General features: G+C 45.4%; 1 protein-coding gene across 2 annotated transcripts; it reads left to right on the top strand.

Annotated features, from left to right (window-relative positions):
• Positions 1–1,846: 1,846 nt before the first annotated feature.
• LOC110958570 (uncharacterized) lies at positions 1,847–9,888 on the top strand. 2 transcript variants are annotated; one of them, XM_022205164.2, is made up of 3 exons: positions 1,847–2,169; positions 4,394–4,708; positions 5,044–9,888. In XM_022205164.2, exons 1-3 carry the CDS (start codon positions 2,155–2,157, stop codon positions 8,383–8,385), a joined length of 3,672 nt encoding a protein of 1,223 aa, XP_022060856.1. In that variant the 5' UTR covers positions 1,847–2,154; the 3' UTR covers positions 8,386–9,888. The 2 variants fall into 2 exon arrangements, with proteins under 2 accessions (XP_022060856.1, XP_051810752.1); XM_051954792.1 differs by lacking the exon at positions 1,847–2,169 and adding an exon at positions 2,818–3,027.
• The last annotated feature ends 3,334 nt before the right edge of the window (positions 9,889–13,222 follow it).

Raw genomic sequence — 13,222 nt, 5'->3', positions numbered from 1 at the left:
CCTCCTACGTCACGACCGTCGGTGAAGTAGACGGGCGCGCGTGTCCAAAGCAGACAAGTTCCACCGAGGCTAAAAATAGTTTGTACCCGGTATCGGTGGGCCGTGGTACGCGTCTAGTGACGTCATTTGTGCTTTTTTAGCGAAGGAGTAAATTGACCTTTTCTACGGAGCCGCTCCGTGTTTGCTTTCACTCATGTTTCCTCCGCTTTATCTCCAGTGCATTAACGAGCCTACAAGCGGGGTTTTATTGCGGCGCGGAGAGAGAATGGCACCAGTCTGGACTGGTCTGTGAACTAACACCTACCTACACAGAGGGATTTAGTGGAGGAGATGGAAAAAAAAAAGAAAATGCAGTATGAAGGGGAGGAGGAGGGGTTAGGGTAGAAAAACGGCTCCGGTGTGTGGCTGCACCGGCCAACCGAGGAGGGCTGGGGCCGGAGGGGGGGATTAACAGCTGGGTCGGGGAGGGAGCAGCACGGATGACTCATACTGTATCTGCTGACACTTTCTATGGACACGGCATAGATATAATGATGTTGGCGTGAGGGAGAATGAAGTGCATGAGAAGTGTCTGAAAAATGTTCCACAGAAGCACATATATGAAGTCATTTCATGCAGCAGGGTCCTCTGAGGTTTGTGACAAAAAGCCCACAAGTCCTGGCCTCAACCTCCGCACGTGGGCTAACATTTGCGGCAGTATGGTTGCACTTGAACTCACAGTTACGAGATAAAAACACAAGAATCCTGCTCCATTTTATTGTCCAGTAGGGTTCACCTTTACTTGTGGATATGACTTTTTGTATCATCCCATTTTGCTGCTGTATCACTCCCCAGATGTGGGATTAATAAAAGTTGATCTTGTTTGATCTCACATACCAGAAATTCTTATAATAAGTAATATTGTAATAAACAGGCTAATATGTATATTTTATGTCCATATATTCTGGTGATATTCCGTACATGTTTGCACCACTTTAAGACTGCACATTTCTCATCTGTGGGATTAATAAAGATCTATCTTATCATAGCTTAATTGTACATAGGATAATTTTGATTTGGTGCAAACAGTAAACAAGTATAAAATCTGTTTTATTGCCAAGTAGGTTTTCCCTTTTAATATATTTCTTGTCCTTGTTACGACAATGGATAGTGTATCCATTGTGGTAAAACTTGCAAACGCCCCTGCTTTAGGAATACTAAAGGCTTGTCTTATCATATCTTAATCTTATATCGAATCCGACTTATTGGTGCACAACATTACAGACAATTACAGAAAGATAAGAAATAAGTGTTACAAGCACAGTGAAAATCAAGTGCAGTCCTTCAGTTTGGTACATTATTTCTATGTATATTCATCATGCCTTATCTGTACATGTGAAAGATCTTAAAATAGTGGTATTTGAGGGAACAGCTGTGAAGATTGCGCAGGGATGCGCAAATTATTCGCCTGGGAATGTGGAAAATCTCACAGTACAGTGTAAACAGCTTAAAATGTGCAAAAAGATACTAATAATAATCCCACATTCAATATAGTGGGTGACTAACACTGAGTCTCAGCATAATAGGCAGTGTCTGAATTTAGCTCATATTTTTAACTTTCTTTTTTTTTTTTTTTTTTTGGTCTTTCATGCCTCTTGTGAGAAGGATACCTACAAAGACAGGGGATGTTGACTTGTAGCAAATATCCGTGAGCGAGAATCGAACCCGCGCCGCTGCAGCAGAAACTAAAATGTCAGTACATCTTGATTTATTAATCTACCTTCCCGACCAGAAACCGTAAACTCTCAACTCCTCCATCAGTGTTGTGAGCACACACACTTCACGCACGCGCACGCACGCACGCACGCACTCCCCAGTCATAAGTGAATGACGGCAGGTCGCTATGGAAACTGCGTTACGCTCCGGGCGGCCGGAGGAGAAAACAAGAGGCGCGAGGACTCGTTTCATTCTTCATTTCAGCACCACGCTGCTCCTGGACAGCGCCCGAATGAACCCGAGCGCAGATTCAGGCGTCGCATGTCTTCTTGTAAGAGACGGAGCACCGAGGACAAACAGACCCACGGACACGACACGAGAAACTCCACGGACCTGTAGCTCGGTGGATGCACGAGGCGTGATTCGGCAGAAGAGCCAGGAGCCGGTCGCTCCCTTCAAATGCCACAGCAACAGGTAAGAAGCCCCAGTTTAATCCTGCCAATGCCCTTTAGCCTGTCTGCTACTTAACTGCGGTTAATTGCTCTCATTTGGCATCTCAGGTGTAAGAAAGTGCATGATTAGGTGATTAGAGTGAAACCCAGCAGGACTTCTGGCTCACTTCCAGTAAATTCTAAGCAAGGATGGGCTGAGAAACTGTGCCAGAGGTGAACTCTAACATCAAGCAGGTGGTTGCCTCATCATTTCTGGTTAATAAACTTGAACATTTTTTAGAATCTGCTCATTTCACATCTTTTATTGCAGCAACAAACACTGATTTATTACCCTCTGTGCCACTATGCATGTATTATAGTTGCAGAAGTGAACAAAACTACACGATATCACAGTGCATGATGTAAAAAGAAAACATAAGAGCCACTCTGCCAAATTTTTCTTCACACAAGACATATTTATTTGTTTTCATCTATGCTGCTCTCCAGATTTTGCACCCAAGACAGCCACTAAAGTTTACAGAGCGTTATTGTTGGTGTATAAGACAGGTTTAGATTTACTGGGGGTTTTTTAGGGGTTTTTTTCTTTTTCTTTTTTATCCAGTGGCCATAGATTATGTGCGAGCTGAGCCGATACGCCTGGATGAGTCACTCAGGCTGCAAGTTTGCAGAAGAGTGCGAAAGGGGAGGGGGAGATACAGGGGGCCAGCTGGAAAACAGTCCCGCAGTGCCTCTCTGCCTCCTCAACACACTGTTTCGTTTCATTGTTGCGCTATGATCAACATCTGGAACTTTATTTATCACCTCTGGATGTGTGATTATTTTGGGAGAAAGGCAAAGTGTCTCATCTGGAGCAGTCTTTGTTCTCAGACTTTTTTTTCTGGTAAGCATGCTCACTTCTTTTTGAATGGAAAGGCTTAATAGTAAAAGAGTAAAAGAGTAGATTTAGTGTTTGTTAAAATGCATGCAGCATAGATTAGAGGAATTCTAAACACCCACTAGTAATAGATTGTTTGTGGTTGTTACAGACTACAGCCCTCTGATGTCTGATAGCAGAAAGCATCCCATTACAGCTCATTAGTATCCCTGTGTTTAGCCCGCTGGTATTGACAAATCATAGCAATCAGCAGCATTCAGCTGTAGCACTGAGTGACAACTATTGATTAAAGCAAACAATAGATCATAATGGGTTGCTATGAACCACAGTTGCACACTCAAACACGAGCACTCACTCCCTGAAAACACTTTGACAGGCGCCCACAATCACACACTCAATCACATAACAGAGACTGTTCGGACCGACTCAGTTAGGCAAATGCTGTGTGGCTTATTGAAAAATGTGTCTAGTTTGTATGCATTGATTGATGGAGTCTGGATGCTCTGGGGGCTGGAGGATTGCACATGTGAGAACCAAAACAAAAAAATAATTGGAAAAAATAATTGGCTGATACTAACTTCCACTTTGTTCCAATTTACCTCGCAGTTATCAGGGGTGGTACGTAAAAGAAGGAAAAAAAAGGCAACTTGGGTGAACGTGTGAAGGAGTCACTGTTTGTAATGTACACACACATCATGTGCTGCACACACGGACACAAAAACAGATGTGCGTCTTTAATTAGTGACGTTGGTGTGATTAATGCAGTCTGCCGGTGATGACTCATTCCGTTTAACCCTTGCTGCTCTGGTGGAAACAATCAATAAACAAAGACTCAGTCTGCCTTTACATTTCTTATTCTTATCCCTGTTATTTCACAATATTTGAGTAGTCTTTTCTTGCTTTGCTGCTGCTGCTTTGTGGTTTTGGCACAGGATCTTGATTGAGCTGTTAAATCTGAGTCTGTAAATAATGTGACTTATTAATGTGATGTCAGTCAGGGATGTAAATGTTTTAATGTGTTTCCGACTTCAGTTGCAGCTCCAGTCAGACACATCCTCATAATTAGTTGTGATCTGTTGTGATCAGTGGAAGAATATTTATGCAAAGCACATCTACGTGGTTTTGCTCCATGTGTCAGCTTGTCAACACAGCAGTTGCATTAGCATTGTGGAAAAGCTGTCAGCCAAGCTGTGACTTACAGACAGCAGACTGGCAGGAAGTGTGCATATGAGTGTGACTGAGTCCAAAGTGTGTGTGGGTGTGTGTGTGTGTGTGTGGGTGTGTGTGTGTGTGTGTGTGTGTAGGAACAAATCAGAGAGCAGAGTTAAACATATATTTGCTGTAATAAACCCTCGTTGTTGTCTTTCTTCAGGGCAGCAGTATGTCTGAGAAGAAGTCCAGTCAGCGGTTTCACAGCCTGAACGCCGAGCAGGTGGAGGTTCTGCATCAGGTTCTTTCAGAAGTGGTTCCCATTCACGGTCGCGGGAACTTTCCCACGTTGGAGCTGCGCCCTCGAGACATCATCATAGCAGTTCGGGCCAGGCTGCAGAAGCAGGGCATCACGGTGAGAGATGTCCGTCTAAACGGCTCTACCGCCAGCCACGTCCTTGTCCGAGATAACGGAACCAGCTACAAGGACTTGGACATCATCTTTGGAGTGGAGCTGCCCAGTCAGGAGGAGTTCCAGGTGCGACTACTGTACTGCATTGATCAGCATTCATTCTTCTCTAATATCCCAAAACACAGCACTGAATATTAACTCTCTCTAGGGTTTTGCAGTATTGATTATTGATTTTTCTAGTGCTATGACAAAAATGTTATTATTGTAACCCTAACCATAATTGGATTTCAGAATACTTTACCTTAAGGCCAGATCAATACAGCTGGTTGTGACAGTTCAGCCACATGATTCAGAAAACTAAACCACAGTAGCATCACGATATTCAATGACACAAGCAAAATTGCTCTCAGATTGTCATCATTAGTTATCACTGTCATGTTGTTGGCCTCTTATCCTCTCAGGTGATCAAAGAATCAGTGCTGGGCTGCCTGCTGGAATGCCTGCCCGCTGGAGTCAACAGGGAGCGGATCAGCAGCGCCACAATGAAGGAGGCCTATGTCCAGAAAATGGTCAAAGTCTTCAATGAACACGACCGCTGGAGCCTCATCTCCCTGTCCAACAATAGCGGCAAAAACCTGGAGCTCAAATTTGTGAGTGCGCTCAGGCGGCAGTTTGAGTTCAGCGTTGACTCCTTTCAGATCATTCTGGACCGTCTCCTAGAGTCGTACATGCAGCAGGACTCACAGCACAAAATGAATGCTGTTGGTGTGAAGGACCAACATGCAGAGAGTCAGAATAAATGCTCCTCTTCTTTGCAGAATCAGACCTCTGCTCCAGAAACAGAGAAGCCCACAGACTTATCCAGTGAAGAAGGGGCTCAGATCAGTCGGACACAACAGAAAGACGCAGTGCATGTAAACGAGTCTCAGACAGAAGTCTCACAAGAAAGTGAGAATTCAAATCAGACAAAACAATCCATCCTGGAAAAGGACAACAAAGAGAAAACACCTGCGGAGTTGACAGAAGTGTCAGAGCACAAAGGAACCTCGAGTGAGACAGACCAGACTTCTCTAAACCTTTTGTCAGAAAAGGAACAAACCTCCGAGGACACTGAACCACCAGCTCAGACTGATCTCAGACATGAGCCAGAGCTCTTGGACGACGCTAAATACTCAGAGAAGGTAGAACAGTCAGAGCAGACAAAGCCCCATGATGGCCGACAACCAGCACATTTGAGTTATGAGGAACTCTCTGTCCAGAAAGAACTGTCCAACCACACAAACCCCCCTGATGAACAGCAAGAACTCACAGAGCAGATGGGACCGCCTGAGACGCCAGAAACCTCAAATAAAACCCAGGCAGAGTGTCTAAACCTGACAGACGAATCTCACAGCACAGAGCAATCTGATAAAGCAAATCTATCTGAGGGTTTCAGAGAGGATCAGAGAAGCAATGAGGAAGATAAAATTCAACATGTGTCTGCTCCAGACAGTAGCACATCTTCACATGCAAAGATAGAGACAGAGTTAGAGGATGAAGGAGAAGCAGAAACAGAGCCCCGGGATGAGATAGAGGCAGAGAGGAAAAATGACACAGAGAGAAGCGAAGAGACCTTAGCATTAGAAGCAAAACATGCAGGAGACACACAGGGTATTGATTGTTCCTGCTCCACCTCTTCCACTCTCACACTTTGCAACACACAGCCTGCTGGCACACAGGATACACTGGAGACTCACAGCACACAACACACGGATAACTCAGAAAAAAACCCAAACAAACTTGATGCTGTCAGCCCTCCAGATACTCAGGATATTTTACCTGCACCACCCAGCCTTGTTTCTGACAAAAAGACCTCCTCTTCTCCCCCTGCAAAGGCCTCAGAGAGACTATCTCACATGGTGGTGCTGAAACATTCATCGCCCAAACCCCCGCGGAGGATGTGTAGAAAGGTTGCACCAAATCCTTACCCCAGCCCACTCCCTGAAAGCGAACTTGTCATTTCACCCTGTTTAGATCCAAACCCCTGCCCCGGCCCAGAATCTGAGACAGCCTTTAACCCTACAACTACCCCAACAACCAGTAAAACAAATTCTGGGCCTGAACCCAATCCTTCCTGTGACCAATCATCAAACCTTGATCTTACCTCAGCTCCAGATCCATCCCCTGATTTAACCTCCACCTCTGCAGCTGATCCCACGTCTGCTCTACCTCAAGAGCCATCGTCCTCTCAGCTAATTACACAGAGTTCATGTGAAACCAGTATTCAGAGTCCAGAAGAGACACCGACCACACATGATGCTTTTGATGAGCAAAGCCAGCCCTCCCCTGTAGAAACTGCCTCTGCACCCAAACAATCAGAGCCTCTCGACTCAGTGGATACGTCCAGTTCCAACACCCAAGAACATACCTCAGAAGCTAAGCTCAGTGATGAAAACACAACAGAACAGACCAAAAAGGTGGACTCGAATCAGCCCAACGTCAGTCCACAAGAGACCACACTCAGCTCGCCCTCCTCCTCCCACTGTGTCACCCCTCCTGTTACCTGTCTGACCCCTCCTGTTCTCAGTCTCTCCCCTCCTTGCGTCATGTCGTCACCCCCTAGCCTCAGCCCTCCCCCATGTCTGACCCCTCCATCTCACTGCCACTCGTCTCCGATGCTCAGCACCATCAGCCCCACCACCAGCTTCAGCTCTCCACCCTTAAGTTTCAGCCCTACGTCATCCTGCCTGAGCTCACCTTACCTCACGCCTCCCATGCTAAGCCTAAGCCCTCCTCCGCTCTGTCCCACCCCACCATCCCCCTGCCTCAGCCCTCCCCTCCTATGCCTCACTCCGCCAGTGGAGTCGGAGGACCTTGTACCTCAGGTATCTTCAGACTTGGAGCCTTTGATACTGAACGCAGACAGCGATGAACAGATAAAAGAGTCCTCCTCTCAGCCAGGAGTTCCTCTCTTACAGTTGGAGGATGAAAAGGAGCGCGATTATATCTCATCGTTGCCTCAGGTTACTGAGCCCGTCTCTTTTCCAATCGCAATCCCAAGCTCCACCTCACATGCGCTGCCTCACACCCAGTCTGAAGACTCAGGGGAATCTGCCCCACCAAAAGCTGTTGAGGCATCCAGCTCCCTGCCTGAGAACAAAGAGGCCCCAGAGGTAACCACAGACATGCCTGAACAGTGTGACACTCTGGCATCTGACTCAGTCCCTGCTGTCGAGGTCCTGGCAGAGAGCATGTATGGTGACTTTGAGGCAGCCATGGACCACCTGCGCTACCGCCTGATTGCTACCAGGAACCCTGAGGAGATCCGAGGTGGTGGTTTGTTGAAATACAGCAACCTGTTGGTCAGAGACTACCGACCAGCCAGCGAGACTCAGATAAAGACTCTAGAGCGCTACATGTGTTCACGCTTTTTCATCGATTTCCCCGACGTGCAGGAGCAGCAGAGAAAGATCCTGTCCTACTTGAAGAACCACTTCATCGGTGAGGAGAGGAGCAAGTACCAGTACCTGATGACGCTGCGTCGCGTTGTTGACGACAGCACGGTCTGTCTGATGGGACACGAGAGGCGTCAGACACTGAACATGATCACAGTGCTGGCGCTGAAGGTTCTTGGAGAGCAGAACATTATACCCAACACAGACCATGTGACGTGCTTCTACCAGCCTGCCCCCTACCTTGCCGAGCACAGTGCCCCCTATCTAGCAGAACCCAGCTACTGCAGCTACTACATACCCCAAGGAGGGTCGACTCTGCTATACCAACCATATCCGTTACACCTGCACCCGCAGACTGGACTAGTCTAACACATGCATACATGTATTTACACAAATCACACAATTGAGCAAGGAGATGGTGCTTGCCATGAAGAAAGAACTGGAGAATGGAAATCTAATCCAGGGATAAACTGTTTGGTCTATAATAGACCTATGGGGGTGGGATTGAGTGGGTTTTTACAGTAAACTCCCCGACTACTCTGTAAGGTTCTAACATGATTATATGTAATTATCTAGGCTTTGTGGGAAAATAATAATTCTTCCGATATTGTTAAAATTCCAGATAATGCTGTATGCACTGCATGAGTCATAGGCCTTTGGTCTCCCTGGGTAACCAACAGTGCTGTTGACATTCACACACATGCACACACACACACACACACAAACACACACACACACACGCAAACACACTTCCAGGTTCTTGAATTCTTGTACACTCTTTTCATGTTCTTACTGTGTTGTTCTTAATGGGTTTGTTCAGAATGTGGACCTTGCCTGTGGTTGATATTGTGCATGGATAAATTAGGACTGTTCTCTCACTGCCAAATACTGTGTGACTACTATGCTTCTTAAACAGTTTAATGTAACTTTGTTATTCCTTTACCGACAGGGGTGTATTTCTGAAAAAAAATACAGAGGGACAAGTCTACCAGTGTGTACAGTATTTTCAGCAAAACACACACAAGCATGGACAGCACACACACGGATATACACACCAACATATACATACATGCAAGCAAACATGTAATACTGTATACACACAAAGTTAGACAATGCATGAGTAGCTAAATAGATCACATCCTACAGTCAAATCAAAGGCTTTTAATTTATGAAAATTGATCTATTTTTGCAAGACTTTCCAAGATAATACTCAGTGGTAAACAGACTGGTTAGTTACTACAGAAAAATGCCGACAACATTGCCTTTGGAATAGACTGTACAGCGTATTGATTACAGTATATTGTGTGCGAATACATTGCATTGTTTTCAGGTAAAATTGTGTTAAATTGTACTGCTTGATTCCTTTCCCTTTGTGGAGTCTTTTCTGTAATCATGTGAAGTATTGTATCATCTTGTGTTAATTTATTTAATGCTAAAAGTTTACTCTATGGAGGTGGTCAGGTTATAACCATCTTTGGGTCATCTCTAAACATGGCGGATGTAGATCTGCCTGAACCGAAAGGAAATACATTTAAACCCATACGACTCCTTTCAGCATGAATCCTCGGATTCACACCAGAATTAAACAAGATCCACCTCTTAAATCTAAGTTTTAAGCCGTGCAACAGCAACTCTGACCAAAGATGGTTTGGTAGGGAAATCAAGTGCCTAAATGTGAGACATCATTGGCATGTCTTTATCTCACTGCACTGGGGGTGTTAATGGGGTGGGCCTGGGGCTGGGTTGGGTGTGTGTTCAGCTGTTGACCCCTGTTATTGCTGCCCATTTTGATGTCTTCTTTAATGTAGTCCTTTGTTGTAGTTTATTCATGTACATTTTGATATAATAAAGGGGAAACTCAACAAACCATTAGACGTGTACAAAATAGAATTTTCTTTTGTCCAGAACAGCTAAAGCCTCAACTTTAAAGAGAAAAAAGAATCCCAGCATCACCTTGTCTTCCCTTTCTGCGTGTGCATTCATACCCCCTCTGCACTTTCTTTCCCAAATGACACGCCGCACAGCTCCCCCATCCTCCCCATGATTGCGCTCTGCAATGATCCACTTAAGCGTGACCGCCGAATCACGATGGTGCCCAGGAGAGCGACCCAAAGCTGTGAAATTCTGTCTGTGTGAGGCCTCTTATCGCAAATCACCTGTCCTTCAGATGTGTTTGGACCCAGATGACGCATGGGCTACGCAACACAGCGGGCTCAACAATGTGCAAATGCGAGGAGAATGTGGTTCGTGAGGTGGGAGACTGAAAAGGGGGGGGGGGGGGGGGTAAAAAGGAGAGGTGGGGTGGGGGGTGGGGGATGCAAAGTGCGTGGACATGTATGTGTGAGCTTCGCGTGAGAATACAGAGGCGGCATCAGGTGGTCCCTTTCTCCAGCTAGAAATTGAGGAGACTCACAGTGTAATGAAACAATAGCGCTGCCTCCTTACTCCCTCATTGCCTCCATCCTTTCCTCCCACTTCACACCACTGATAGGTAATGGGCGCAAGGGGAGATGAGGTGTCTCTTCTGAGGCGGCGTATTGCCATGGTCACACGCCATCTATTTACACACAGTGTAGGCTTGCAGTTCAAGGTTGCATGGGAGAGAAAAGAGAAAAGTGTGAGTGATCTAAAAGGGTCTGTATCAGTGTCTCACAGACCTCTGAGCTACTCTTGTCCACTCAGGGGTTTCCATAGAGACACAGACAGGGAGCACTGTGGGCGCGGAGAGCATTACGGAAGACAGGGAAGACCCACACACCGAATGAGGGGGAGAGAGATGAAAACAAGTAATAAGAAGAAAAAAGAGGTGGAAAAGAGAAAGGCAGTGGTGGACAGAGAGACGAATGGATGGATGGATGGATGGATGAGAGAACAGAGTTGAGTGGGTGAAGGGATGGGTGAGGTTGTAGATAAAGCCAGGAGAGAGGAGCAGGAGCAAGGGGGGAGTTGATGGGGGAGAGCGTGGGAGGTTGTCAGGCCTTCAGTCACAAGGGAGTCACTGTGAGGTGGCTGCAGTGACGGCAGCAGTGATGTCAGAGCACACACACACACTCCTATGTACGAGCACATACACACAGCTGCATGCACATCAATTTTCCTAATGGCCTGCCCACCCGTCCACCCTCAACAAACATTTTCTAACTCGCCGAGACAAAAAGAGAACATCACCCACACATCTGCTTCTCTCCCTCTCCCTTTCTGTCTCTCCCATGCTTCGGCCTGTTTGACTTCAGGATCGTTTTAGAATCACAGGTTTGACACGTTCCTCTGAGCTACAGCAGCTTGCAGCCACATGCAGTGTGGAAGTAAAACCATTAAGGTGAGGTTAAGAGGAGGCTTAAGGGGTGAAACATATTGCTCCGATGACCAGTTTATTCTCACTACTCCCTTGATCATAATCTCTGAATCGTTTTTCGGTCAGTTTCGATACGATAAAATAAATCTTTATTAATCCCACAGTGAGGAAACTGGCATTGTTACAACAGCAAAGGGAGACATTGAAGAAATATCAGTAGAAAAATAAAAGTAAAGACAACTGCTTCTTCCATGTGTGGATATTCAAACTGTACACATCCCTGTGGCATTGCCTGGATTCTTTCTTGGATAAAAATAATGAAGAGAAGTGCAAATACTGCACAGATTTGCCTATAAGAAGAAAATATTCAAAATGCACAGTCAATTTCAGTAAATTACCAGCCTCTTTGAAGTCTCATGTGAGATCTGTATTCACTGAATGTCAATAAAAACGAGGCAGAAATGATTAAATAAATCTGTTGTTGTAAAACACTTACTGGAGCGTAATCAATAACAGGAACCATAATCGCTTGTGTGGTTTTATGTGTCGTTGCAGGCACAATTTCTATTTCTGTGACTGATGAGTACAAGGCAATAAAACTGATGCATAGTATTCACCATTCATGATTTTTTCTCATTCACTACAAGCTCCCCTTTAGTCCCCCGCTTCCCAAATCCTCTCCCCTCCCCCCCCCCCCCCCCCCCACCTCACCCACTGTGTGCCTCCCATCCACCTGCTTCCTTGACTGCTATGACTCAGTTCTCATCCAACTGAGGATACATGAGGATAAAAAACCTTGATGAAAAACAGCCTAGAGAACCATTTTACCCAAAAGAAATAGAGCAATTGGTGAGGCAAGTGGCTGCTGCTGCATCTTTGGTTCTGATGCTCACATCCCCGCTCATTAGAAACACAGACACATGTTCAAATTGATGCTTTATCCTCTAATTCATCCTTAAAAGCAAAAAATGGGAAGGCAGCGAGGAGTGTTTCAAAAATAGTTTTTCATTTCTCTTGATAGAAGTCTGTGTCGTCACGACTCGGTGGCATGGATGGATGATTTCTTAAAGGCGAACTTGCCAAACACGTGCCTTACATGGGGCCTGATTCGAGAGAAACCTCAGAGGAATAGGAGCTGTCGATCATCTTAATTTGTTATTCCACTTGCAAACCCATCTGTGTGATTTTAATGCCCACAATTGCGCCACTTAAAACTCCTCTTACGTCCAAAATTGTGCACTGATGCAAACTGTAATGGGAGACAATCATTTGCTGCTGCCTGTCTGCTGGTCCCTGTGGTATCAGCTCCATTCAGGAAGCTACGGGTCACCGAGACCTTACTTTGTTAATTATGCAAACTAAATGTGCCATAATGGATGATAACGTTTGCCATGTGACACAGACACGAGCTTGCATAACATGTAATCAATCAGGCGGACTGAGAGGCAGCTTTACAACAGAGTGAGGAGTTCAGTTTACTGAGGAAGGATGCACAGCTGTACCTTACAGTGTAACTTCACCAGTTGTTTTACTTTTACACAGCAGCTACTATAGAACTGGTAATATATATATCATGGTAGAGACTGCGATTTGGTAGAATTGGAGTTTCTACCAGTAGAGATTGCGATTGGAGTCTCTACCAGTAGAAACTCCAATCCTACCAGTAGAGATTTGTCAGGGCTAAAGTTAGACTTTTAAGGTTAGGGTCAGGGGTCAGGGCAGGGGTCAGATTTAAAGTTCCATCTCTACTGTAGAGATTACAATCGCAATCTCTACTGGTAGAAACTCCAATTCTACCAAATCACAATCTCTACCCTGACATATACATTAATGCATCACCTGGACTTAGAAGGAACTCTACAAGTTGGTCACAGAAAGATCACTTTATACAGCATAATAAATGCTATTAAA

The sequence above is a fragment of the Acanthochromis polyacanthus genome, chromosome 10 (assembly GCF_021347895.1).
Source record: "Acanthochromis polyacanthus isolate Apoly-LR-REF ecotype Palm Island chromosome 10, KAUST_Apoly_ChrSc, whole genome shotgun sequence".
NCBI lineage: Eukaryota > Metazoa > Chordata > Actinopteri > Pomacentridae > Acanthochromis > Acanthochromis polyacanthus.
This window is presented reverse-complemented; position numbering and strand designations above follow the sequence as displayed.

What these genes read in the sequence shown, in the direction of transcription:
- LOC110958570 (XM_022205164.2), top strand. An exon ending in CCAGTCAGGAGGAGTTCCAG is followed by an intron (nt 4,709 to 5,043) that starts GTGCGACTACTG and finishes TTATCCTCTCAG; the next exon opens with GTGATCAAAGAATCAGTGCT.